The 26472-nt window shown below is 44.9% G+C and overlaps 1 protein-coding gene across 1 annotated transcript in view; it reads right to left on the reverse strand.

Annotated features, from left to right (window-relative positions):
• The window catches only part of ACCS (1-aminocyclopropane-1-carboxylate synthase homolog (inactive)), a 293968-nt gene that overhangs the window by 150050 nt on the left and 117446 nt on the right, over positions 1–26472 (reverse strand). Inside the window, 1 exon segment of the mRNA XM_085645812.1 lies at positions 7139–7239. Coding sequence (XP_085501938.1) covers positions 7139–7239 — 101 coding nt within the window.

The raw sequence follows: 26472 nt of genomic DNA on the forward strand, positions 1-26472 counted from the left end.
TTGTCGCTTGGACAGGTGGCAGAGTTGGAGGAGATCAAGACAGGCAGGAAGGGTTGGGGGAATTAGGAATAGCTTCGGACAGAGGGAAGCAAGGGAGCGAGGTTGGAGGCAAGAGGTAGGCAGGAGATGTAGATAGGGGTTTGGGGAGGAGGATTAGGCCGAACAATGTTGGGGAAGTTTGTTGTTGGGGAAAATTCTTAGGGGCGGGGGGTGATAGTTTGGAATATGTATTAGTGAGTCCTGAATTGTATATGATTATGTATAGATTTGCCTACCTGTCCAATAAAGCGGCCTTTTACCCCACTTTGGCCTGAGGACGTACTTATTTCCCGAAGCGCCCCACTTAGTAGTGTGCAGGGCTCACACAGGGAGGACCATGCAGCAAATAGTTGCGATCCCTAAGCATGTGTAGAAATGTATATTTTAGATACAGGAGCCCTCAATTTAAGAGGAAAAGGAAAAATAGCGTCTGGCAACGGGTGAAGGTATTCAGACCCGTGAACCTTTGCGAGTATTAACCAGGGGAATTTCAGTGGATAATCACTGGAGGTGGATGTCTGTGTATGTAGCTCATATGTCTACATAATGGAATGTATAGTATAGTAGTTGGGTAAATCAACCTGGATAGAGGAGACATAAAAAGGTAATTCTCATGTCCGGTATGTAACCCACTAATTAGAGATTTTTCAATGCATTCCAAGGTATATTATCAGTGATGCCGTTTCTGTTGGTGGAGCGGCGGTCTTTCTCAAAGAGGCGGTTCTGGAGATTAGAGATGTTGGTGTCTAGTTGTTCAATTATCACCCAGTTCAGATCATTGGTGGCATGTCCTGTTTCCAGGTAGTGGTCTGTCATTGTGGTTGTACTCCGTTTGCACCTGATATTGCTCCTGTGCTCACAGATGTGGGTTTTTGGGGCAGATCTACAAGTCATTTTGCTGCACCGCGCTGTGTTAGTTTCGAAGCACAGGGATGCAACATATTTACAACAATTTGTCGCATCTCTGTGCTTCTCCCTGCGCTGGCACACAAACTGCTGCCATGCACCGGCGCAGGCACCCTTGCACCTTGGTGCAAGGATGCCTGCATCATGGGGAGATTATTTTTGTGCAGGAAGAGCACCTTCCTGCACAAAAACAATCAATCAATTGAGGTGGTTTTCTCTTCTAATGTGTGCTGTAGAATGCAGCACGCATTGAAAGAGGAAACAAACGAGAAATTAAAAAATTTCTCCTCGTTGCACCTCGCTACGACACCCTATAGTGGCATAGCATTCACACGCATTTCCATATTTATGATTTCTCGTAAATCTGGAAATGCATCAGTGGACATGGGTATTGTGTGGGAACGCCCACAGCAACACCCATGTCACACCCCTAACACGCAAAGTGTTGCGTGAACAGGGGCGATATTTACAAGCACAGGTTAAGTCACGCAGGGTGACTTTACCTGTTCTTGTAAATATCACTTAGCAGGCTGCGCCACTGTGACGCACCGGCGGCGCAAGGGGCTTGTAAATGCTGACGTATCGGAGACTGCAGGGACATGTGATCAGGTAGATTACGTTGCTGCAGTTGCTATTTGTATGTTTGGTAATCTGCCATGTTTTCCCCGGTTTGAGGTTTAATGATTTCACTGGTTGTGTGAGATGACAAACACTACAGTTACTACTGGGAAAGCGACCAATTACGTTAGAGAAGCCCCATGTATTAAGAACAGTGCATGTGGGGTGTTCTCGTGTCTGAGGGCGGGTGGCTACTAGGCTGTCCCTGAGACTCTGTGCTCTTCTATATGAAAACAAGGGCTTTTCCCAATTGAGTTTCCGGTTCCTATGATCCTCCAGTGCTTCTGGATGATCTTAGATACTTAGGGGCAGATATACAAGCCCCTTGCGCCTCATTTACGCCGCCGTTGCGTCACTTCTGTGACGCAGCGGCGGCGCAAATCCTGCGCCATGGTGCGGGGTATTTACAACGTGACGCATCTGGCAGATGCGTCACGTTGTTAAGCCCTGCGCCAAAAGTAGGCGTTCCTGTGCACGGGGGGGGGGGGCGTTCCGTCGCAGGAACGCCTCCTAAAAGTGGCTGAGTGAAATCTACAAGATTTCACTCAGTCACTTTTAGGCCCATGCTGAGTCAAAACCCTGCGCTTGCTTGAAGCAGGCGTTAGGATGGATGCAGCATTCACAAGATAGGGCACCCCAGAGCATTGCTGGAGCTGCGTTGCGCTTGTGACGCAACTCCAGCAATGCGCCACTTTTATGGCACAGATGCGTCACGCATCTGTGCCGTTTTTGCCCCATGGTGCACCGCATTGAAAATGCGGCGCATCCTTGGTGGCAGAGCTGTGGCGCACAATATCTGGCGCATCCCTGCTGATATGCAGGGATGCGCCAGTTATTGTAAATATGCCCCTTAGTTTGAAATGGCATTGTACGTTGTCACACACGTGAGTGGTATTGGAGTAGGTGACCATTGTGTTATCTCCAGTAGTCCTTCTCTATTTTGATTTCTGGCACGTTTTTTAGCGGTGCTGATGACTTTGTCCGGGTACCCACTTTCCTTTAGTTTGGGCAAGAAAGAAGTTGCTAGTTGTTTGCAGTCAGTGATATCACTACAGTTTCTCCGTAGTCGTAGATGTTGGCCGAAGGGCAGATATTCACAGAGTGGCCTCGGATGGAAACTCTCAAACCGGAGAAGGTAGTTCCTAGCTGTAGGTTTCAAATGGGTCTTGGACTTTATTGGTCCCCTCTCAGCTGTGATGTCAAGGTCCAGGAATGTGATGGTTTTCTTATACGCACTGAGACTTAATTTCAAATTCTTGTCACTCCCATTGATCCGAGTGAGGAATATCTGTAGTGTTTCTTCCAGGCCCTCCCAGATCAAAAAGACATCATCAATATATATTTTGTAGAATTTGATGTTGTTTCTAAAGGGCATGTCTGAGTTTAAGATGTTTCTTTTCAAAATCAAACACATACAAACCAGCCACGCTCAGGGGGAATGTACTGCCCATTGAACTGCCATATATTTATAAAAGAAGTTTGTCCTCGAACTCAAAAAAGTTTTATTTGAGTGCTAGGTTGGCATATTGTAGAATACATGACTTAGAAGTGTTGTAGCTCCATGCAGTGGCTTCCAGGGACGTTTTGAGTATGTTGAGTGTATCGTCCTGAGGAAGGCTGATATATAGACGTTCGATATCAAGGATGACCATATGTGAAGTATCTGGATCAAAATTTAGAGAAGTTAATTGCCGTAGAAGGTCTTTGGTGTCTTTCAGGTAAGTTGATGTTGATTGGACAATCAGCTGCAGGAAGAAATCGCAAAAGCGAGAGAGTGGCTGCAGAAGTGAGCCAATGCCTGACATGATGGGTCGGCCGGGTGGTGGGGTCCTCCCTTCGTGCATCTTGGGGAGTGTGTAGAAGTAGGGAACCCTGGCTTCACTGGTTGTAAGGAATCGGGCCTCGTGTTTGCTGATGATGCCATTGGCTTCTGCATTTTCCACAAGAACTCAGATTTTCAGACTGAGAGGACCGCTGGGATCAAGTTCCAAGCGTCTGTAGTTCTTTTTGTAGCTCAGTAGGCGTTGACATTCAGCTTGGTAGTCGCCCCCTCTATCAGCTGGTTTAATGAAGATCTGGTCATTGGACTTCAAGTTTTTGAGTGCCTCAAACTCAGAACTGCTCGTTTTTTAAAAATGTCTTCCCTACTTTCTTGATGTCGTTAAATACTGCTTGTTCGAAGGTGATGAGTTCCGCCGGTATTGAAATGGGGGGGGGGCTGTGAACGTGGATTTGGTTCTCAGGCAGGTGTCACTTGCTCTTCTGAGTTATCACCTCGTGGGTTGTTCTAAAAAAAAGCTTTTAATTTCAATTAATGGAAGAATTCTGCAAGCTCACAATGTAGCTTGAATTTGTCAAGTCTACTAGTGGGCACGTATCCCAGACCCTTGTTGAGTACATCTTCTTCAATCGGGGTGAGAGTGTGGGAGGATAAATTGGTCACTAAACTCTGTTGCTGGGTCCCGCTTGTTGGTCCCTGGTTCTGCTCCTCGTGTTGCCCCCCCGGATTCTGGTCTTCTTCCCAGTGGGCTTGGCTTTGCCGTCTTCTTTATTTTTGGATCCCCGAATGGGTGCGTCCACGTTGTTGTTTAGTAACAAAAATTTTCAACATGACTTCTATAAAGGCCTCAATGTATTGCAACGTTGCTGATGGAAAGTTAAGGTGCATTGTGATGGATTCTGGAATTCATCCCTCGACGGGGGACACCTTCTGAGGATCCCCAATAGTCCCTACAAGGCATATATAGGGTAGTTTTAAGACGGAACATATTTCTCTTCCAAATGGGAAAGAAGTAGAATTTTGTAATAAAAAACTTGTTAACTGCTGAAGAAAAGGTTGGGAGCAAGATCCGGATTCACATACAAGGGCCAGCAAGAAAGGAATTAATGTCAGCGTGCAAGAGTAGCACTTATATGTGCCTCTACACCATAACTTCGGAGGCGGAACAACATCAATTTGCATATTCACAGATGAACGGAGGTAAATTAGTGCTGCACTACGACAAGGGATTAAGAGATGCCAGACTGAAGTTCGGGTATTTCAAGATCTTAGAGAGCTGGAAATGATCCCTGCCCAAGCTCCCCAGGCAAAATCTAAGATCCAACTACCTCTGCTGGGGATGCAAGATCTGAGATAGTGACATAAGACTCATCTTACGGTTCTGTCAAAACTTGCCAAGGACTTAGAGCCAAGCTATATATGAGACAATCCCTGACACAGCATGTATGATCTCTCATGTGAGGAGATAGCTGCCACAGCAATGGCTGATGCCAAAGTCTGCGTTTTAAGGAAAGTGAGAGCAGACTCAGTAACTACACTGACCGAAGGGTGGAGATAGGATGAACATGGCCTTGTATGAACGACTGAATGGCGGATCGGATGATCAGCTCCTGAATTTTTTATGCCATAGCGATCTGCTTTCTGGACAGTGATCAGGACGCTTGACCAGCTGCTGAGGAGATAGGTCTATGTCATAGTTATTTCTTCCTTCCAGAGTCATGATACTAGATGTTCTCACTGAACATAAAAATCAATGAATTTAGTTATAGTTATAGTTATACGCTGTCAAGCTGCTTTGTACGTTAGATTTCTGCTAGTTTGATGTTCTCCTTCACTTTCAGTAGGGGTCTGCTCTTAACCTATGTGTTAAGTCCCACCATTGTAAGGGTACACACTTCAGCATACAAGATCTGACCCTTTAGCTACTGCCTGTCCCATCCCCTGCATCAGACACAAAGCTGCAGTCAAGGAATAAACTGCTGTATTTTATTGACCAGGTCTGAAACTGAGGTTGCTGTTCGCCCATCCTCTGGTAACTTAATCATCGCAAGCTTATGATCCGCACTTACTGAGAATTCCTTGTTCATGGGAAATAACTGCAATCCCCCATCCCAATCAAGAGCAGGGTTCAGACACACTAATGTTTTTCACACCTTTAGAAAGCAAAACATCCACTCTTTTTTAAGGCTTACAATTACACAATAGAGTCTGCTGCCCCACTCTGCCCCACCATGTCCTCCCCTTTTTCTAGTTCATTTGTGTAGGGCTGCCAATCCCTTGTGGGGAAAAGTATGGGTTCATTTAATCAGTGACCGACATACTAATCACTTTTTGATGCAGGCCATGCATTTTCTATGCTGAGAAGGTTTTATATCATGATTGAATGCTATGTTTCCCAATGGCTGTGTAACATGCTTTTTAATAACAATGGTTTAACAAAAAGAAAAGCCTTTCAAGACATTCCGAAGTGTTGTGCCACAAACTCAGCAAGTCATGTTGTGTCAACAGATTTAGAAAATTATTTCCTCGTATAACTAGTGATTAAACGGTTGAGTGTTAGCTCGTATGTGGTAAACAGCCACATGGTGAATTACAGCACGCATCACAAACGTCTGGGTCGTTTAAGTCTATTGGCGTACCGTTTGCATGCATTCCACCTTGCCGTCTAACTTTGTGGTGATAGGGGTAAGTAGAACTCCAATCTCTGTAGCACAGCTGTACGTTCTATGTATGCCTTATCCGTAACTATCTACAAATTAAGTAAACTACCTCTTTAAATTTATTTTTACAAAATCTGCCACACACGATGTAGACAAGAAACATTGCCTGACCTGATGATCCATGAAAACCGACTAACTCTGGGGCATATTATCAAGGCCGGCGATCATTATCGCTCAGCGCTCTTAGCGCGAGGACAATTATCGCTGGCCAACTCTGAATTTTATCTTATCTTATCTCCACAGCGATAAAATTCAGAGCGCAAACTGCCAACTGTGCGATTATCGCTGGAAATAGAGTGATAATCGCAAAGGGTTTGGCGATAGCTTGCTGATAGGGCAAGGCATACTTAGCCATGATATCCACCTTCCATAGGATATCATGGCTAAGTCAGTTTCAAAGCAGGCGTAAGGAAAGTGGCGATAACAGAGGTTATCTCTACTTTTCTTGCCGCTATGCTTCTTAGCATGAGGCTTAATAATAGGAGAAATGTCGCTTAGCGACATTTCTCCCGTTATTCTGGGGAGGAACGCCCACTTTGCATCTCATTAGAGATGCAAAGCTGGGCGTTAAGGGAAAGGGCGAAGAAGCATGGATTCACGCGTTAGTGTGTCCTTGCTAATAGGGCGTTAAAATTCTCGCCGCTTTTCGTCCTATAACGGACGCAAAAGTGGCGATACTTTTTTATCGCCTCGTTGATGATATGCCCCTCACTTCTTTTCAATTACATGTGCCCTTTCTTCTCTACTTGTGTATATCAGAATTGACCTGGTGAAAACCAATAGATGTATCATGCATGCATGGTGGACTCCCTTTCCTGATTACTGCTGGATGCACCATATGGAAGGCACTTTACTGAATGTAGTGGTTTGCCATTAGTGTACTCTGTAAAGGAACAGCATGGTTCCTGGAATAATAGATGACATTCCAATGGTACCAAGTAGCTTTTGATAAAGCTTATAGCTTCCTGTTTTCAAAACAAATTACCTTGCTTTATGCTTCAAATCAGGACAGTCTTTCTTCACCCTTGAACTCTATGACATCATGCAGGAGATGGTGACCGTGCACACTCCTTACCGTTTAGCAAACTCCAGAAACTCCTTCATTTCTGCGAGGGAGTAGACATCCCCCAGGGGGTTGTGGGGGTTGATGAGGAACAGAGCCTTCACAATGGTGCCCTGAAAAGAAAAGCAAGCCATTGATTCGCCACCAGACAGCACAATTTGGCCTAAACATTCTGACACTCAGAGGAGTGGAAACTGAAGAGTTGGGAATACACATATAAACAATTTTGCTACGTTTACTGCATAACAATTGGAGCAGGCGAATATCAGTGGCGGCTCCTCCGTTATGGCGGAGAAGCGTCGCCCCCCCACTGAAAGCCAGCAGGGGCAAGGACAAATAAAATGATAATAAAACCTTGTTATTATTTTATTTTGCGTCCTGCCAGCCGAGGGAGGGGCGGGGACAGCCACAGTGACGCTACAGCTGCATCACCAGGGAGAAGGGGGGAGTGGTGAGCACTGCTAAATGCCCATGATGGTTTGGCCGGTCCCAGAGGGCCGGCCAAACCATCATGCCCACTTTGCCCTTCTCCAGCCGGCTGCGTTGTACAGCTGGATGGAGAAACCAACACAGGGTCCCACTCTATGTCTGAGCGCCGAACCAAGTAATAACATTCCCAGCATGTGCGCTGCGCTGGGATTAGGCGCTGGGAGCCTCCTTGGTGTGCACCAGGCTCCTGACATGGGCGCGAGGATTGAGAAGAAGGCGGCGGCCATCGGAGCAGGTAAGTGCAGTTTCAATTTTTTGTTATTTGTCTTTTTTTGTGTTCCACCCTGCCCCCCCCCCCTCCCCCCTCTCACCACCACCACCACTTCAAAGTACTAGTGACCACTCCTGGCAAATATACAAATATCAGCCTGTGATTGGAGTTGTACAACACAAACTATAGGAACGCTTTATAAACATAGAGCTAGTGAAAGGGGCAAATAATGTGTGAACACCAGTCTGTCACATCACAAACTGTGCATTCACAGGGAGATGAAAACCAACTTGCCTAACCTAATAATAATTAGGAAGGTCTCAATTTGAAACCCCCTGTGATTGGCTTCAAATGCAGGGATTGAGGCCTATAAGGGGCAGCAGCCCTCCGTCCCTGCATTTACATTCTCAGATGAATTTAAAAAAAAACCAGCCTTTTCTAATGAAGGTACCAGTAATATATTAAAGACAAAAGAAAAAAACTAAGAGGCCGATTACAATGTCGTTAGGAAAGGCTCCGGATGGGAATCGGTATTGCAGAATCCGATTCGGAACCCTTGTTTCCTACCGAATCCTACAGATTTCCCAACGACTGATTACGATGCCCGGAAACCATTTGAGCAGACCGAATCGGTTCTGAAAGACATCCCGAGGGGTACCAAATTTCAGGGGCCATAACACAGTTTCATTTTCAGCAAGAATGCACATTTTCATATATGAAGGAACGTTTTCATTAGTTTATGTTAAATTGTGGTGGTTTCATATGTTAAATGGCTTTTTTTTAGAATGGTCTAAAATTTCTCGACCTAAAGACATGTAAAATCTGCCGAAGCCCATACCAAAAAATCGCATTTGTTTTTGTTGTTGGTGCATAACTGTTCATTTCTGCACTAGTGCCCGAGGGCATTGGCACATCCCCATTGTAAGTGTAACCCACTTGGGCTGTGGTCTACCAGGAGCATATGATCCCCATAAGAATTGGATCGTATTGTTCTCCCAGCCACTTTAGAGAAATAGCAAGCCTTAAAGATACAGGAGCAGCACAGAGCTTCCTGTTCAGAGGCCTGAATCACGTGTGTCATGACAATGCAGTGTGGTAATACTGGAACCGGTACTGCTGATGCCATATTTACTGGTAATTTACCTCCAAATCTATGCATGGAATTCCTGAATTTCGCACCTTTTTGCAGTGGCAAATTCCACCCAGATTGACCTGGTGAGTTTCTCTTATTATCATTTATTGTAATTTTGAATGTGGTAATATCACATGCGCAATTACTAAAAGCCAGTAATACGAATGTGGTGAGAAACCTTTGTTCCCCCCAAATCGACATTAAGCGCCCTCTTGTAATGTGTTCTAAAGTGCATTCACAGTACAAGGACACATGATTATTGAGGTGTAATTTCATCCCAATACATTTCATATTACCCTGATCGAGTGTTGAACCTATAACATGAAGGTGGGCAATGTCTCCTGAGTGTCCAGCGTATGCGCTGGAGGGCCAGATCCATGTCAGATTGTTTGGAGACCCACAGAAGATACATTTACACTTAATGAGTCTCTATGAAAATCATTGACATACTTGGTGATTGTTATGAAAAACTGGTGTGAATCCAGCTCACAGGCCACTATTTTGGACAGCCCCAGAATGGACTATTTAGTAAAAAATGTGGCAAAAGGCAGACCTTAACAGCCAGCCTGCGATGCTCCTTTAAGTAGATCTGTTCCAGAGCTTAAATGCAATAAGATGTGAGTGATATACTTTATACTGGTTGTAACATTTTAATATGTAAGACCTAACAAATTACTATATTTTTTTATTAGGGTTGTACAAAATAACATATTACTTCATTAAAGAAAAATTGTCTTCATCCATGTCTCAGTACTTTTTTTTACCAAATTTACTTTGCATTGTTTCCACTGCATAAAAACGGCATATATCACAATTAATACAAAACATGTTGCAACGTCTGTATATCTTAAAACAATCAGAGTTAAAATGCATACTTGATGGTAAAACAATTTACAGCAAATAAAACACAGTCCTTCTATGCCTTGCAACTTTCACACTACATGTGTATTTATTAATCCCCTTGAAACCTCGATCTAGTGTTCAGGGGCTAATAGCCAATGGCCCTACAAATGACATTAAAACATTTTGGGCTCAGCAATTTCTAGTCATCTGTTCGGGCTACTTTGTATATTTTGCTAAACCATCACGCAAGAGAGGGAGTTATAATGAATCGGAAACAGTTCATGTTGGCTTCCCAGGGACCCGTTAAAAGTTGCCATCTTAGGACGCGCGTTCCCCATCCCATAGGTCGACAGTTCTTTCCTGTATTTCACGGCAGACCAAAGCAAAGCCGCAAGTGCAAAGCACACCAAAGGATCCTTAAGCTGTTGGAAATGTAACAGTGCTAGCCTACAATGAGTTAAGTTAGCGCTGCGCGAGTAAGGAGCTATAATTCTTTTCCTTTGATGGGAGCAGAACGAGCAAACGAATACTATGTGCTGAACTGACTGGACAGATACACCATTCCAAGGGCAAAGGAAAGGTTTTTGTGCAAGTGAACATTTGCCAGAAATAAATCCCAACATAAATTATATGAAATTTAAGGAAACCTAACCAGAATAAAACGATGCTGCAAATTATGCAAAAAAGCCAAATAAAATTGTGCATCCGAATTTACTGTTGGAGACATATTGGGGCCGATTCCGATCCGTTAAAAATATTCCCCGTACGAATCGTATACGGATTTTTTTACGTACGAATCGTACAAGTCCCGTACAAACTGGCAAGTACGATTCGTATGTAAAAAACTCCATACGAATCGCATTGGGAAAATTCCCCAACACGTCCTCGGGTCGGAAAAAGTGTCCGACACGTCCCCGGACAGTTTTACGTATGGATCGGGAAACCGAAGTCCGAACGCGCAAGTACGATCCGTCCCGTCCGTCCGAATGCACAGCCGTATGGTAAAAACACTGTACGGAGCGAACCACTATAGCAACCATGGAGACGTCCAAACATGTGCCCGCATACGCGCCGGACCCCCAGCCACACCCCCGGAAGTACGCGTCGGACCCCGAGCCCCCCCGCAGACAGACGCGCTGGACCCCCAGCCCCCCCGCAGATGGACGCGCCGGACCCCCAGCCCCCCCGCGGACGGATGCGCCGGACGACCAGCCCCCCCGCGGACGGGTGCGCCGGACCCCCAGCCACCCTGCGGACGGACGCACCGGACCCCCAGCCACCCCCGTATGTACGGTGCATACCCCCACCCCACCCGTGTATGTACGGTGCGTACCCCCACCCCCGTATGTACGGAGCGTACCCCCACCTGTGTATGTACGGTGCATACCCCCACCCCGTATGTACGGTGCGTACCCCCACCCCACCCGTGTATGTACGGTGCGTACCCCCACCCCTGTATGTACGGTGCGGACCCCCAGCACGTAGCAATGCAATAGTTCTCACATTTGCGATAGTTTCAGCTGTTGGCATGGTAAATGTCAATGCCTTTTATTTATGTGTTTTGGAAACCTGTAAGCGGTGCATAAACATGCACTTTGTACTTATGAGAAGCAAGGAGGGCAGTAAAAGAGGCACAGTTGCTGGTAGACTTGCTTCTCGTAAGCAATGACTATAAGTAGAAAGTGTGTGTTTAAGCACTGCTTGCAGGTTTTCAAACACATAATTAAAAGGCATTGTCATTTACAATGCAAATAGCTCAAACTCTCGCAAATGCAAGACCTATTGCATTGTAAATGCTTGTTTAACTAGTATTCGCATTCGCAGAGTGGTGGAGAAAGGGGGCGTGTCCTCCAAAAACCTATTAGCAATCCTGATGTGTGTGACTTACTGGAGATAATAGGGGGTAGTTGGGCCCTAAGGAAGTTTCTGAGGGTGAACTACCCCTCCTGTTACCTCCAGCAAGTCCCACAAGGAGGTTTTTAGTGGCCACGCCCCCTTTCTCCACCACTATGCAAAAGCACCTCCTGGCGTTCTACTAGTTGGTGGTTAAAGTCCCCTTGGCTCTTCAGAGTCCTTGGGGGCTAAGTAGCCATCCTATTACCTCCAGTGAGACCCACAGAGCTGCACTTTGCAAACGTGCCTCCTGGCATACTCCTGGTTGAGGGAAGACGTCCACTTTAGTCCTGAGGCCCTCAGGAGGCAAGGGGACATCATTCCCCCACCAGCAGTGCGCCAAGAGGCAAATTTGCAGAGTGGTGGAGAAATGGGCGTGGCCTCCGACCACCTCTCAGCAATCCCACTGTGTGAGGCTTACTGGAGGTAACAGGGAACTAGTTGGCCCCTAAGGACCATCACCAGCACAGGGGACTTCCTCTCCCAAACAGCAGCATGCCAGAAAGCGTGTTTGCAGTGTGGTGGAGAAAGGGGGTGGGGCCTCTGGCAAGTTGCCTTTTTTTCTATTCTTTTCTTGTGGCCTCCCTTTCTGGCTGATTTCGGCCCCGGAGACCACGTCTCCTAGGGCCTGGCCTTTTAATAAACAAAATTATAACAGGGAGTGGGTATGCGCGGCCCGCTCCCCAGGCCGATTTAAGCCCCTGCGACGCCATTCCCCAGGGCCAGGCCTTAATATATATTTTTTTTTATTAGAGAGGGGGGGGGGCTATTCCTAGGCAAACTTCGGCCCCGGGGACTTCATCCTCCAGGGCTATGCCACAACATTGGGGACTACGTGGAGCCAAAAGACCACGCAGTCCTTGCCGGCTCCCCGTCTCCTGCTGGAGCCAGCTTTGCTTTGCTGACATGCAGCTCCCTGGATCCCATAGCAATTTCTGTTTCCCTACTTGCTTGACAGCGAGCACGGAAGCAGAGCTGCTCTGCTTTCAACAAGCCCCCTTCTTTGTAAAGTTAGCCCTGGGAAGGTGGTGGTCCCCTGGGCCAAGGGTCGGCAACAGACCCCCTTCTTGTTTGTGTTTGTGCCCCAGGCTGCCTGGGGTGGCCAAGCCCCCACACATTAATTTTTATGTTAGCCCCAGGAGGTGGCGGTCCTCTGGGCTGCGGGGGAGCTGGACGGGTCCCCCCGCATTCTTCATGTAAAGTTCCCTGGGGAGGTGGCAGCGGGTGAGGCTATATGGCCTCCCTAGCACTTTTATTTTAAGAATTTATGTGCCCCGGGGAGATGGTCCCCCCGCATTATTTATGATTGAAGCCCCAGGAAGGTGGCAGTCCCCGGGGTAGCGGGGAGGCCCTACGGCCTCCCCCACATTATTTTCTAATTTCTTCTGTGCCCTGGGGAGATGGTGGTTCCCGGGTCAGCGGGGGAGCCGCGAGGCACCCCTGCATATAATTTTATGACTGCTCCGGAGAGGTGACGGTCCCCGGGGATTTGAACAGCCTGAGGAGGGGGGCTCCATGCGCCCCTCCTATATTTTTAAATTCCCCTAGAACCTTGCCCACCTAGGGGCCTAATTAAATAAAACGTGAGAGCCCATGCTTCGATTTTTGTTTCATTTTTGGCGGGAGACGTGAATCCAATGTGACTCCCATTGAAAATAAAATTAGAAAAATATGGCCCCGGATGTCCCTGTGCTACCCCTCCTAGAGGTCTACAGGGTCAGGGTGCTGCTACCCTGTCCCCTTTTTAATTATTATTTTTGCTTTCTTGTGACTATTCGACTGAGTCACAAGATGGCTGCGTATGAAGTGTTGGCAGCCAATCAGATATCAGGCACAAGATCGAGAGGGGTCGTGGATCCTCCACGGCCTCAGTTGTATATCTGAGAAATCTTTAAATCTCTCAGCAACTACTGAACGGATTTAAACTATTTAACAAAAGGAGTGCTTTCTGGACCAAGAGCTAAATGTCTGCCGAATTTGGTGTAATACTGTTAAGCAGGTCGGGCTATAGCCTTGTCTACAGTTTCTTATGGAAATTAACATGGAGAAAAACCATTTTGGGACAGACCCTTTTTCTCGGCCCCCGCTTGATGGATCATCCCGCAGCAGCTGAAGTGAGCATCAAACTAGTTATGAATGAAAATTTCACGAAGATTTGTCAAACGATGCTAAAGTTATTTGCAAATGAAAAAACGCTTTTACTATGGAAACTACAACCTTATTATAACTACCTATTGCCAGTTAGTAGTGTATATTTTTATATATGTATTAGGGAAAGTTTTTTTTAAAGGTTTTAGCATGGGTATTTTTAAGATGGATATTGGTTTTGGGGTGGCACGGGTAATCTTAGGGTTCAGGGTGGGTACAGGTTTTTAGGTAGCAGCAGTAATTACATGGTTTTGGTTGGGTATGGGTTTTTTGGGTGGCAAGGGTATTTTTTTAGTTTACGGTGGGTATGGGTTTTGGGCTGACAAGGGAAATTTTAGGGTTTAGGTTGGGTATGGGTTTTTAGGTGGCTTTTAGGTGGCAAGAGTAATTTTAGGGTTTAGGGTGGTGTGGGTTTTGGACAGCAAGGGTTATTTTAGGGTTTAGGGTAGGAATGGGTTTTGACGTGACAAGGGAAGTTTTAGAGTTCAGGGTGGGTATGTGTTTTTGAAAAGGAAAGAGATATTGAAGGTTTAGGTTGGGTATGTTTTTTTGGGTGGCAAGAGTAATTTTAGAGTTTAAGTTGGATATGGGCTTTGTTGTGACGGGTAAATCTCTGTTGTAGTGTGGGTACGGGTTGGGGGTTGTGGGGCCTGAAAAATATATGTATACACAGACCCACACATTCATATGCATTGATGCGTGTGTAAATATATACATATATGTATAAAATATATGTGCATATATAAATATATGTTAAAAAAAATATATATAATGTGTGAATACAAAACAAGTGTTTATACCTACCTATACATTTCTTTCAGCAAGCATATGCCTTCACCATGCATGCTTTTATCACATGAATGTAAGTATTTTACAGGGAAATATAAGGGAAATATAAACCATATAAACACACACACGCACACATACACCCACCATATATATATACACACACAGATACACACACACACACGCACACATCCACACACACACACACACACACACTCTCTAAAGGCATAATAAATCCATTTGGTTGGACTTGTGCTGTGACTTTAAGTGACTTTAAGAAGGAGATGGAGCAATTGACTCTTACCTTAAAAATGTGTAACTTTTTCTATGCTTGCATTTATATAGTTTGGTTATCCTGCTTGTTAACTAACATTTTAATTAAATATGGGCAACAAGAAAATCGCTGGGGATAGTGGACCTCATTATTAAAATACATATAAGGAGCCTTGGGGGTTATTGAGAAACAAATCTCCCCTGTCGAAGAAACATTGCTAGTTTGTGGAGATCGTATATCGGTCCCTACATTACCATCTAATCTCCCCGCTGGTAAGGTAGACCCCCAGTGAGTGGTAAGGGCAAGAATGGGTGCATTCCTCATTCATCTGAAACTATTAATTCATTCAACTGTGATTCTTCACCTCCCCCTAAACGCATAAAAAAGCCTCAACAGCGCACTACAATTAACACCTCAAATAAAGAGACAACTCAGAACAAACTGACTAAATCCTAAAACAAGTCCCTGATAGTGACATGTGTTGAAATTAATCAGGAGTCCAGTGATTCAAAGAATCAAAACTTATATTTATTATGTACGGCAGTTAAATCCCTAGAACACTTTGTGAGAGACACACAGAGTATTGTGTTGCTATTTTGCTCTTTTATGATGAAATTTCATCGAATAAAGAATATTTGATTTGATTTGAGAGACACACAAGAATCCAAAAACACTTGTCTAAAAAAACCTAGAAACTAAATGCACCACTGTTTTGGAATTATTGAACATAAGACACCATGTGATATCACAGCTAATGTAGCAGCCAGTTGTTATACGCATACAAGTAGTAAACAGAGGCAACTAAAACAAACACGTAATCAGATCACACAGGAGATAACGTCTACCGTTTATCCTGAGAGAGGACCAATGGGAGGGAAGAAAACTGGTAATGTCATGTTATCGCCAATCAGCACTAGACCCCGACAAGCCCTTCTGGCTCAGATAACTGACTTATTAGATCTTCCTCCAGCCGCTACTCCAATCATCCTGGCAAAAGTTCCCACTCAATCTCTGTAGAGCACTGAATCATTGCTCTCTCTCAGAAATAAGGATTTAAATTGGCTAGGGGTTAGATCAGGTTTACCTAAGCATTTGTTTGAAGATATAAAGATGGTAAGGCGAATTATATGGGTGGGCAGGACACAGAAAACTCTGTCAGGAGACTGTGCCATCCTCTCCTTCAAGACGCCAAGGTTGGCGGAGGCTGTTTTGAGCAGTACCAGGCCCACACATGTATCTGCTACCACAGTTTCCTCTCTCCCCTGAGGCTTTTTTTATCAACCTAGCTTGTCACCGCATTTTAATCGATCAAAGAACCCATTTGCTCTTACACCACCAATCAACTTCAACATTCCAACATATAATCGGTTTCAGAATTTATCAAGTCTTGATGGGCTAGATTGACTTGGTGAGGAGTATTCGGGGGGGGGGGGGTTCTGTCGGAGGATCAGAGATTTTTACCGCCCCATACAACTCTGAAAACAGGATACTCACTCAAGAATCTAGTGGGGTAAATACCCCACAATTTAAATTTATTACGCAGCTAACTACGGATACTACCTCAGTTATCCCATTAATCAACCATGAAGTGAGCCCTCCCGAAATCTGCCCTGAACCGATTGGATTTTTGTTCTGGAATGCGTCAGGTCTCCGGAACAAAATGAATAATCCAGAATGGAGAGAATTTGCAGAGGACTTCAATTTTATGTCTCCAAGAGACTGGGCTCATGGAGCCCCTGCACATAAATGGTTATAGGACATATAATGTTCCTGCCTCCCCCACATCACACAGAAGATCAAAAGGCGAGTTATGCATCTTTGCTTCTAACAATCGACAACCTGTTAAAATAAGTAAAGAATTAGTTCATCCTTATTATCAAATAATTGTATGTGAAGATACTGGCCCAGCACGGCTAGCAGTGATTAACTTCTATAATAATGCAGCCATATGTGATATATTAACAAACTTGTGAAACCTGGATGAATACTCGGATCGATTTGGAAAAGTAGTAGCAAGCACCTGTTAATTCTCTGGACGGAGACTTTAATACCCGACTATGTAGTCTACCTTCTGAAAAAATATGTGGTCTTACCAATTTAGATGATGTTGGCCAAACACATTTTATTCATAATCTATATGGGGACTAGCTAAATCAATTGATATTTAAATTCAATTTGGCATCCTCTAATGAAATTGCATCCCCATATGCCCCATTTAGGTGTACTTTTAACGGGAGAAATGCCCACAGCGTCATTGACTACATCTTATTATCTAATTATTGCGCCGCTCACGCTTTTCATTTTAATACTCATTTTACCTCATTAAGCGACCACTTCCCCCAGTCTGTCCAAATGTCACTTGTGTTGCTATACCAAAAGCACAGCAGCCACATTTGGGCCCAGACTGGAGAGCTTGAGCTAGCAACTCTCAATTCCTACCCCCTGCGGTGGCAACAGATTATCCCTGAGGGGTTTTTAAGACAACTAATATGTAGTAAAGGGGAAGACTCTGATATCTGTGTAGATGAAACCCAAAACCCCAAAGCTATTATCAATGCCTTTTTGGTAATCTCATATTGGTTGAAGGAGTGTCTCATTGTTACCAGGAAACAAAACAAGGAGAAAAATGGATGGTCTGATGCATCGTGCACCAAGGCTATGTAATGACATCTTAGTCTCACCCAAACCACCCCAATTCCTCAGTTCAGTTTGTAGGACGTCAACAGAGCAGTTACTGCTAGTAAAGGTGGAAAAGCACCCGGCCCTGATGCTATCTCAGTGGACCAGTATAAAGCTAACATCGCTTTATGGGGACCCTTATCAACTTGTATTAAGGACCGGGATATAGGATATCTTCCCACGTGGGCGCAATCAATGATCGTACCTATTTATAAAAAGTGAGCCCGACATAATCCTGCGTGTTATAGGCCGATTTCCCTGCTGGACTTTTTGGTGAAGAAAGCGGGCCGTATTATTCTGAACAGGCTACAAGAGTGAGCAGAATCAAGGGATATCTTGTCAAGCCTTCAGTATGGGTTTCGCACTGGGGTTGGGACAATTTGAACATGGCCTCAATTTAAGCATGTTAACAGAAAAACATACTAAGATTAAGGGTGGGAATTTAGATTTGTCGACCTGTCCTCAGCATTTGATTATGTCCTTCACTCTAAGCTATGGACAATTATGTGCAACATGGCAGTTGAGACAGCAATCATTAATTTCCTGAGAGACATCCATACAGGATCCAAAACTAGGGTAAGATACAGCATCAGGGGAGAATGCACTCAGCCCTTCAGCGTGGAGAGAGGGGTAAGCCAGGGCTGAGTCCTAGCACCCTTTCTTTTTCCATATATAGATAATGAATGTAGGCGCATCGCTGATTATACATTCTAAAGGCCTTTCTCAGCTGGGTCATCTTTCAGTGCCGGCCCTCTTCTATGAGGATGATGCCGTTCTTATGGCACAAACTCCCCTTGCCTTGCAGTCCCTACTTAACACCTTTGCTAAATTCATGCAGGATCACGACTTGCTAGTTAATCAGTGTAAAACATTTATAATGAAGTGTGACATGAAAACCGACTTCTGTTTTGATAGTAATCAGGTACACCAATATAGATTTTATAAATAGCTTTTCATATCTAGGTGTCCTGTTCAACAAAGATGGTACATCGAACTGCGCTATATCTACCATGTCCCTATTGTTTAGATATGCTAGCATGGCCTTTCAAAGGTTTCGCCACCATGTTGGGCACAAACACCCAAGCGGAGATGATTACGCTTTATATGACCAAATGTATTTGCATAGCATTGTATGGGGCGGGGATATGGGGGCATACAAAATGTACAGCACTGCAATTGGTGGAGAATGAGTTTTTGAGGTTTCTACTTGCCACCCCCAAAAGCACCCATACATTTGTCACGCTGAGTTGGTGGTCCTTTCTCTCACTGACCCAATTAGGATGCAACCCATTTTACTTTGGCATAAAGTCTGGACCACAGGAAATACCGCCCGAAACTGTACTTTTATTGGGGATTGCTTAAAATCAACGCTGTTCACTCGCATTCCGTGGCTGGTATACATCCAACGTTTTTTATCGAGACTTGGGGTTTCAGATTACTTTGAGAACCCTGATTCCCTGGTAGCTATTAGTAGAATGACATTAAAAAAGATTGCACTGTGCACTTAGAGAACCTTAGGTTGACCGCTGAATTATTAAAACCCTCTGTTTTAAAAATCAGCTTGTTTTAAAAAAAACCCTGTTTTAAAAATCAGCTTATTTTAACTGGCCACAACACAACATGTAGCTATATCTGAAAGATTCATCCCATTCAAGGCACAGATTCGACCTGACTCGTTTTGGAATGGATGTCGTCCATTGGCTGGTCAGCTTCCCCGAACCAAGGAGCATATTATCAAGGTCTGGCGTTAAAATTATTGCCGCTTTAGAGGCAGAAAACTGACGCTAAATCGGCGATAATAGGCTTGATAATATGCTCTATGGAATTGCAATAGAAGCCCATGCTGACACCAGAACATGGGCTTCTATGGGAATTCTCCAGGGCATATTATCAAGTCCATTATTGCCGCTTTAGCGGCAGTTTGCTGCCATTCGTTCCTCCTCGGGGCCGGGCTTGGCTCCGCCCCCAACACCCTGCGCCTGTCTGCTACCGGGGCTTGAGTGACCTGCACGGCCGGCCGGGCTTGTCTCCGCCGGCCTGAACCAGAACTACAACTCCCAGGAGTACCCGGGGCACGTCGCCTACCTCAGCACACCAAGAGGCGTTTAAGAGCCAGCTGGGACCTTCGTCCCGCGAGGACGCGCCGGGCTAAGCCCGGGCAAAGGGCGGGCCGTCTGTGGCCGTCAGGGGCCAGAAGAGACCGGGCCGGGCCACCCCTCAAAGTTCCGTTCCCTCATATTGGACAATAGATATATTTACAAAAGGTACTGTGGGATGTAAAGGTAAGAAGGGTGTCCTTGTATCGAAAAAATCTTACAGTATAATAGCCTTTATCCCTACATTTTATATGTGGTTCAATACTGTAGGTATTGAGGGGACATTTGCTGACTGACATTTGCTTGATTACAAAAGCTCTATTGTATTAACGGCTGCAATGGGGAAAAATACCATTAAATCTCACCCAATGACTAGGCAACGTGCTGCCACGACCCAACCCCTCCCGAGTTTAACAGCAATTGATAAGATGCTTCAAAAAACGATATGGGTGGTTGCGACAGCAATAGAAAACACGGAGAGGCGATTATCTATCACTCCAGCCGCCCCTCCACTACAGCAAGAGGGGGATTTGTCCATACCGGTAGTTAATCCCCTTGACTGCAGCTTTCTTCGTACGTCATCTTTTTCTGAATTGCCCTGTGCTCAGCCCGTTATTACTATTGTTACTAGCCCAACACCGCCCAAATGTGCTCCGCAAGTTTTGGTGGAGAAGTCAGTCAATTGTCGCCCAAAAAGCACGAAAAGTAAAATCCAAAAGAAACAAACCAAAAAAACTACATCCCTGATTGTACCAGCACAGGCTGTCGATGGTCCATCTACAGCCTCAGCAGGAACCCCTACTTAGGTCACTAATCTATTATTAGATTTTCAGTCCCATATTGAACAAATTATCGGCTCCCTTATTAAACCACTGGTATGTAAAGTGGATAGATTGGTCTCTACACTTAACAACATAGGCCAAGGGAACTTAAAAACTGTGAGCCAAACATCAAAAGAAACTAATGGATTGAACCCGAGTATTACCAACTCTATTACACGAGCTGTAAATGGTGTAGAAGGGCACTCCGCTGCTAGGCTAACTTCGGATAACTTACAACGAATTGGTGGTGCCCGAGTTTCGCCTAGCAGCAATACTGATAATACAGTTCCTGTAGTTACACAGATAGTAGGTAACCGAATTACGGCCCCGGCTTTGTTATTGCCTAACGACGGGAAAGGAATGGGTGGCTCCATTATAGTGCCGAGGGGTGGACCTAGCACTGGGACATGAAACCGAGATCGACAAGTCCTAGGAAATGGAAATAGCTCAGCAAGGGGTCACCTTATTAAATTGCCCATCATTAATCTCCCCCGGAGTCCTTGCCATATGTTGTGGTTCTCACTGGGGTCCAACCCCTGGCCCACGGGAAAAAAGAGGATCATAGTGACCTTAAAAATAAATGTATACCTTGGTTAAGGACTAATAGACCCTCACCACCCAGACATTCTGGAGAAATTTTGACAGTTAGAAGAGTCGATTGGATTGGGCCTGGACCTAAAACCCTTACAGGAAACTGTGTGATCATACATTTTAGACACAAAAGTGTCGTGGAATGTATATGTAATGGGCTGCCTGTCTGGTCGAACACTCAAATCTTCCCCCTGCCTCTTTCATACTTCTACCCAAATGTCCAGAGGAGATTAGGCTGGGATTCGAACTGTCGACAACGGGGGGCTTATGATGATAATTCCCCCTATAGTATCCACCAGGAGATAGCAGCTGGGGAGGATATAAGTTCATACTCTCCCTTGCTTTCTCTATTTCCTCAAAATAATAGGTTAAGCCCCCTTGAACAGGTCAATTGACGCCCAGAGGGATACTATCCTACATCCCCCATGGCTAGTGGCATAGATAAACAAACCAGTGAGATAATGGGAAAGGCTTCTTTTTCCCCCCTAATGAACCTAAGCACAAATCATCTTCAAATTATTGAAGACAGGATGCAACGGGGGGGCATTAAAACAATCTGTAGAAATTAGTGTCCCCAATGATTTACTATTTCCTAATAAGATTAGCGAAGGGAAACCTGAGCATAGAAACCCGACCTTGGATGCTGCGACCCATATTGGTATAGAAAGAGTACAAAGCAACCTAGTAAGAACCAAGGGCTACATAAAAATCCTGTCTTGGAATGTGGCTGGATTGAAAAATAAATTGCCATTGCCCGAGTGGGGTTCCTTTATGGCTCTCCATGATATCTGTCTGATGCAGGAAACCTGGGCACTGGAGGAGAGTGTTATGCCTGGGTATGCTACTTTTCATACCCTTGCTACAATTGGGGCCAGGGGGAGGCCATCGGGCGGGCTCACAATATGGGTGGCTACGCACTTGGGTGTCAGGGCTGTACAAATGCACATTAATTCCCCAGACGTCCAGTGTGTACTCCTGACCCCAGAAAATATGCCACAGTTGGCTATATTGAATATTTATTCAAGACCCGCCAAGTGTGGACAGGAGTCTGTTGCAATTGATGTACTCAAAAACTGTATCCAGTCACTTGACCCAACAATGGTGTTTGTGATTGGAGGAGACTTCAACTGCCAGTTTGAGCCCTTGGTGAGCTCAGAGTGGGGCGAACAGGATGATGAAGACCAGTTGTGGCATGTCCCCGAACCACAGATTACCCCTGTTAATGCCTGGACTCCACTGGTCCTGCAACTACAATCATTTACCCTCTCAACTTCTATGCGGGCGTGTAATGGACGGGTGGATCCCGATAGACCAGGGACAGCTACGTTTGACAGATTACATCAAACTTCCATCATTGATTATATAATGATGGAAATAAAATATTGGGATAGGTTGCTGGAGTTTAGGGCTGTCCCGAGACACGATAGTGATCATAATGCCCTTGTACTAACATTAAAATCTGGCAGCTTTGGGCTGACAAACCTATTGCCCGATGCAACCTGTGCTATACCTCCCTATATAATAACTAATAATAGACGTAGGGTTAAATGGCCGCATTTACAGGAGTCCCCCACTATACTGGCGAAAATTTACAACATAGCCATACCTTCGATTCTTGAAATGGGGGATGATGTCCATAAGGGCAGAGCAGTGAAAATCCATGAGCAATTGGTAGAGAAGCTAGTGGATGTGTTCTGCCCTCTGGTTGCGGTTAAACCACCACGGGCCAGGTCACATCCCTGGTGCGATGCCCCATGTAGAAAGGCAAAAAAAGATTTACTGGTTGGCATTAAAGCCCAAGATAGAGTATGCATAAAGAAATCCCGACTTCTCTATAAAAAGGCAATTATAAGGGGTAAGAAGGATTGGGAGGATAAGACATGGGAAGAGATGGGATCCGCGCTTAAGCGCAGGGATACCAAATCATTTTGGGCTACCGTTGCAATAGCCATGAACGGGGGTGATAGGGGATGTGCCCCAAACATAGCATCATCAGTGTGGGAGGCACACTTTAGTGCTCTATACGCTAGCGTCGAACTGGACAGTATAACTGATTTAAGCAGTAAACCCCCGAAGGAATTGGGATTGAATTGGTTGCCTGTCTTGCCATATGGGGTAGATAGGGTGCTTCACCCGTCGACCTCCCGGAGCTGATTTGATTATGGGGATGGGAGTTACCCTGAATGCCTTGAAAGTATTACTTTGAAGGAGGTTGAGTCAGCTATGGGAAGGCTACCTCCTAATAAGGCTCCAGGCTTGGACAAACTCCCAGGAGATCTATTTCGTACGCAGCCAAAAATATGGGCACCGTATCTGGTTGTTCTGTTCAATGAGATTTTATTTGGAGCTGATCTGCCGGGGTCATGGTTAGGTGCTGAGGTAGTTCCCATCTATAAAAAGGGCTGCCCGCTAACCCTATCCAACTTTAGGCCCATTAGCCTTATAGATACAACACAAAAGCTAATGGGCAGGATTACTCTGGACCGGATTCTGGGCTGGATGGAGGAAAATGAAGTATTAACGACACTCCAGGCAGGATTTAGGTCAGGCATTTCTACCCTGGACCAAATATTCCGTCTGCATGTCTTATTTTGGAAAACTGTGAGGGTGGCAGCCTCTACCTTGTGTTTGTTGACTTGCGGGCGGCATTCGATCTTGTTTCCAGGGCTAAGCTTTGGGAGGTCCTGGCAGATCTGGGTCTCCCGCCATACCTTCTGACAGCATTAATTAGATTGCATACTAATAATTATGCTCGGGTTAGGTGCGGGAGGCATGGGGACCTATCTAAATGTTTTCCTGTCCTGAGGGGAGTACGCCAGGGTTGTGTCTTGGCCCCAACGCTATTCAGTCTCTATATAAATGGTTTAGTTGATCATTTGTCTGGTATTACAGATAATGATTCTCCCAGACTAGCGACTGGGAGAGTGCCCGCTCTGATGTTTGCGGATGACACTTTGTTGTTATCCAAAACATCATCGGGCCTCCAGCGTACCCTGGATGGTTTCGTGGCATTCTGCGCCTCGCGGGGATTGGAGATAAACCTGGATAAAACCAAGTTTATGATCTTCAACCCCCCGAGGCGGACTAGACCGAACCCTGTCCTTAACGGGATCCCTTTGGAGCGGGTAAAAATATTTGTCTGTCTTGGTATAACCATAACAGAGAATTTTGGATGGGGCCCTCAAATCTCCAAATCTGCTCTCAAATTAACGCAAATGAGTGGAGGTAGCAGTAAAGTCCATAGGATTTCTGACCTCAAACCAGTAGCCCCGGCTCTTGAAATCTATCGACTCCAAGCTAGAATGGCCTCAATATATGGTGCCGAATTTTGGGGCCATAAAAATACGTCCAACCTTTTGAGGCTGGAGCAGAACTTTTTGAGGAATTTGGTAGGATAACCACCAAGCACACCATCTATTCCCTTACGTTTCGATCTGGGGCTGGAACCGATAGATGAGCTTGTAGCCGCAAGACCTATGCTATATTGGAAGAGGTTATGGTCCGTTCCTGAACTGGCCCCTTATAGAGCTGAGTTTTTGGAGATTTGGCCCCAACTAAAAAAACAAAATATCCCATGGTTGCTTCATATCAAGGTTCTTAGTAAGAGGCTAGGTATTCCACAGATCTGGGAGACTCCTGAGTTGTCCTGTCCGGGGATGACGAAATTAGAACTTCAAACCCAGATGAGGAGACAAACTGGCACATACATCAAGAAAAGCTTTTGCGAGTCCTTAATTGCGAATATTAAGGACTCGCAATTAAGGACTCGCAAAAGCCTATGCATGTAGGAATCGCTATTAAAATAGCGATTCCTTAACATTCATTAATTGCGAGTCGCAATTAATGAATGGCTTCCCATTCATTCCTATGGGCCTCCAGTAGGTACTCGCAAATTGCTCCCGCAATTTCTAGGGTGCAAGGGTGTCAAAATAACACCCTATTGCACCCATGTATTTGAACTCTGCACACATGTTGCATACACACATGCTCTAAGGGCATGTGTGTGCGCAACGTGAAACTTAGAAAAATGCAAATAAGTGCATTTTTCTAAGTTTTAGCAAATTACCATGAAGTCCAGCTTCATGGTAATTTGCTCCCGCTAGTAGCGAAATCGCTATTTTTTAAACTTTCATGCATTGCATTTAAGGAATCTCAATTAGGGATTCCTTAAATGCAATCGCTATTTAAGGAATCGCTATTTTGAGATTCCTTCAATAGCGATTTTTGCATTTGGGATGATGCATCCCAAATGCAAAAATACCGGTCGCAAAGGGGCAGATTCTGAGAATCTGCCCGTTTGCGACGGGTTTTGTGGTTGATGCATGTGCCTGAAAATCTGTTAACTCTGCAGAGATCGGCAACTCTGGGTAGGCTGTCTGCTGAGTTCCTCCTAGTAAAAATGGAACCTCGATTTGAGGAACTTTTAGACGTAATACAACCGCCCATAGCGAGGAAATTGTATCTTCAATTAAGGCACGGCAGCCTGCCTATTAGGCTCTTCACCTCAAAATGGTCTAAATCAGAAGGGGAAGCCTGTCCTATATGTAATTACAAACGTGAAGATGTTTCTCATGTTTTGTTTTTTTGTCCTGCTTACGTTAGAATTAGCAAATGTTGGTAATCCCGATTTGCAGGAATCTTGGATTTTGCCCTTCTGCCCAGGCCTGTTGGGTTTTGACCTATGATACTCATCCCCCTATTGTTTTTGCCGTATCCCGTTTTTTATTTGGCTTGTGGCGTAGAAGACAAACCTTTTTGTAAATATGTGATTGATAAGGTTTTTTCTTCTCTCTTCCTATTTTCTACTTTTGATAACTTTTGAATTTAATCCTTTTTAAATTGTTTTTTATGCTGTTTTTATTCCGTGCTTTGTATGTATTTTATCTGCACTTTTATGGTCTATGACCGAAATAAAGTTATCAAATGAATGAATGATTATATATATATATAAAACGATCTTAAAATGTACTGTCAAGATGTCAGATTTTAATTGTATTTTTATGTATCTTTTATTGCACTTTTATGGTCTAATTTATTTGGATCAAATACAGTTAATACTGACTGAGCTATCATGTTTTTTTTGCAGAGTTTTATCTAGCGCGAACTTGACCCGAATCCAATCAGGTATCTGAGCGCTTTACATAGCACCAGTTACGTTGCATAAGGACACATACATTTTTGTGAGGCACGGGGAGATTTAGTGATTTGCCCAGAATCACACGATGTTCAGCGTCATTGCCGAGACGCGAACCCAGTTCCGAGGTCGAGTGCCCTAACCGTTAGGCCAACTCCTGTTGCTTTTAACTTTGCTCTCAAGGCATCAGAAATAGTATCCTACATCAGGAAGCATGACGAACAGGCAAAGCGGCTCCTCAGACTGGCC

Source organism: Triturus cristatus, chromosome 3_1, assembly GCF_964204655.1.
Source record: "Triturus cristatus chromosome 3_1, aTriCri1.1, whole genome shotgun sequence".
NCBI lineage: Eukaryota > Metazoa > Chordata > Amphibia > Caudata > Salamandridae > Triturus > Triturus cristatus.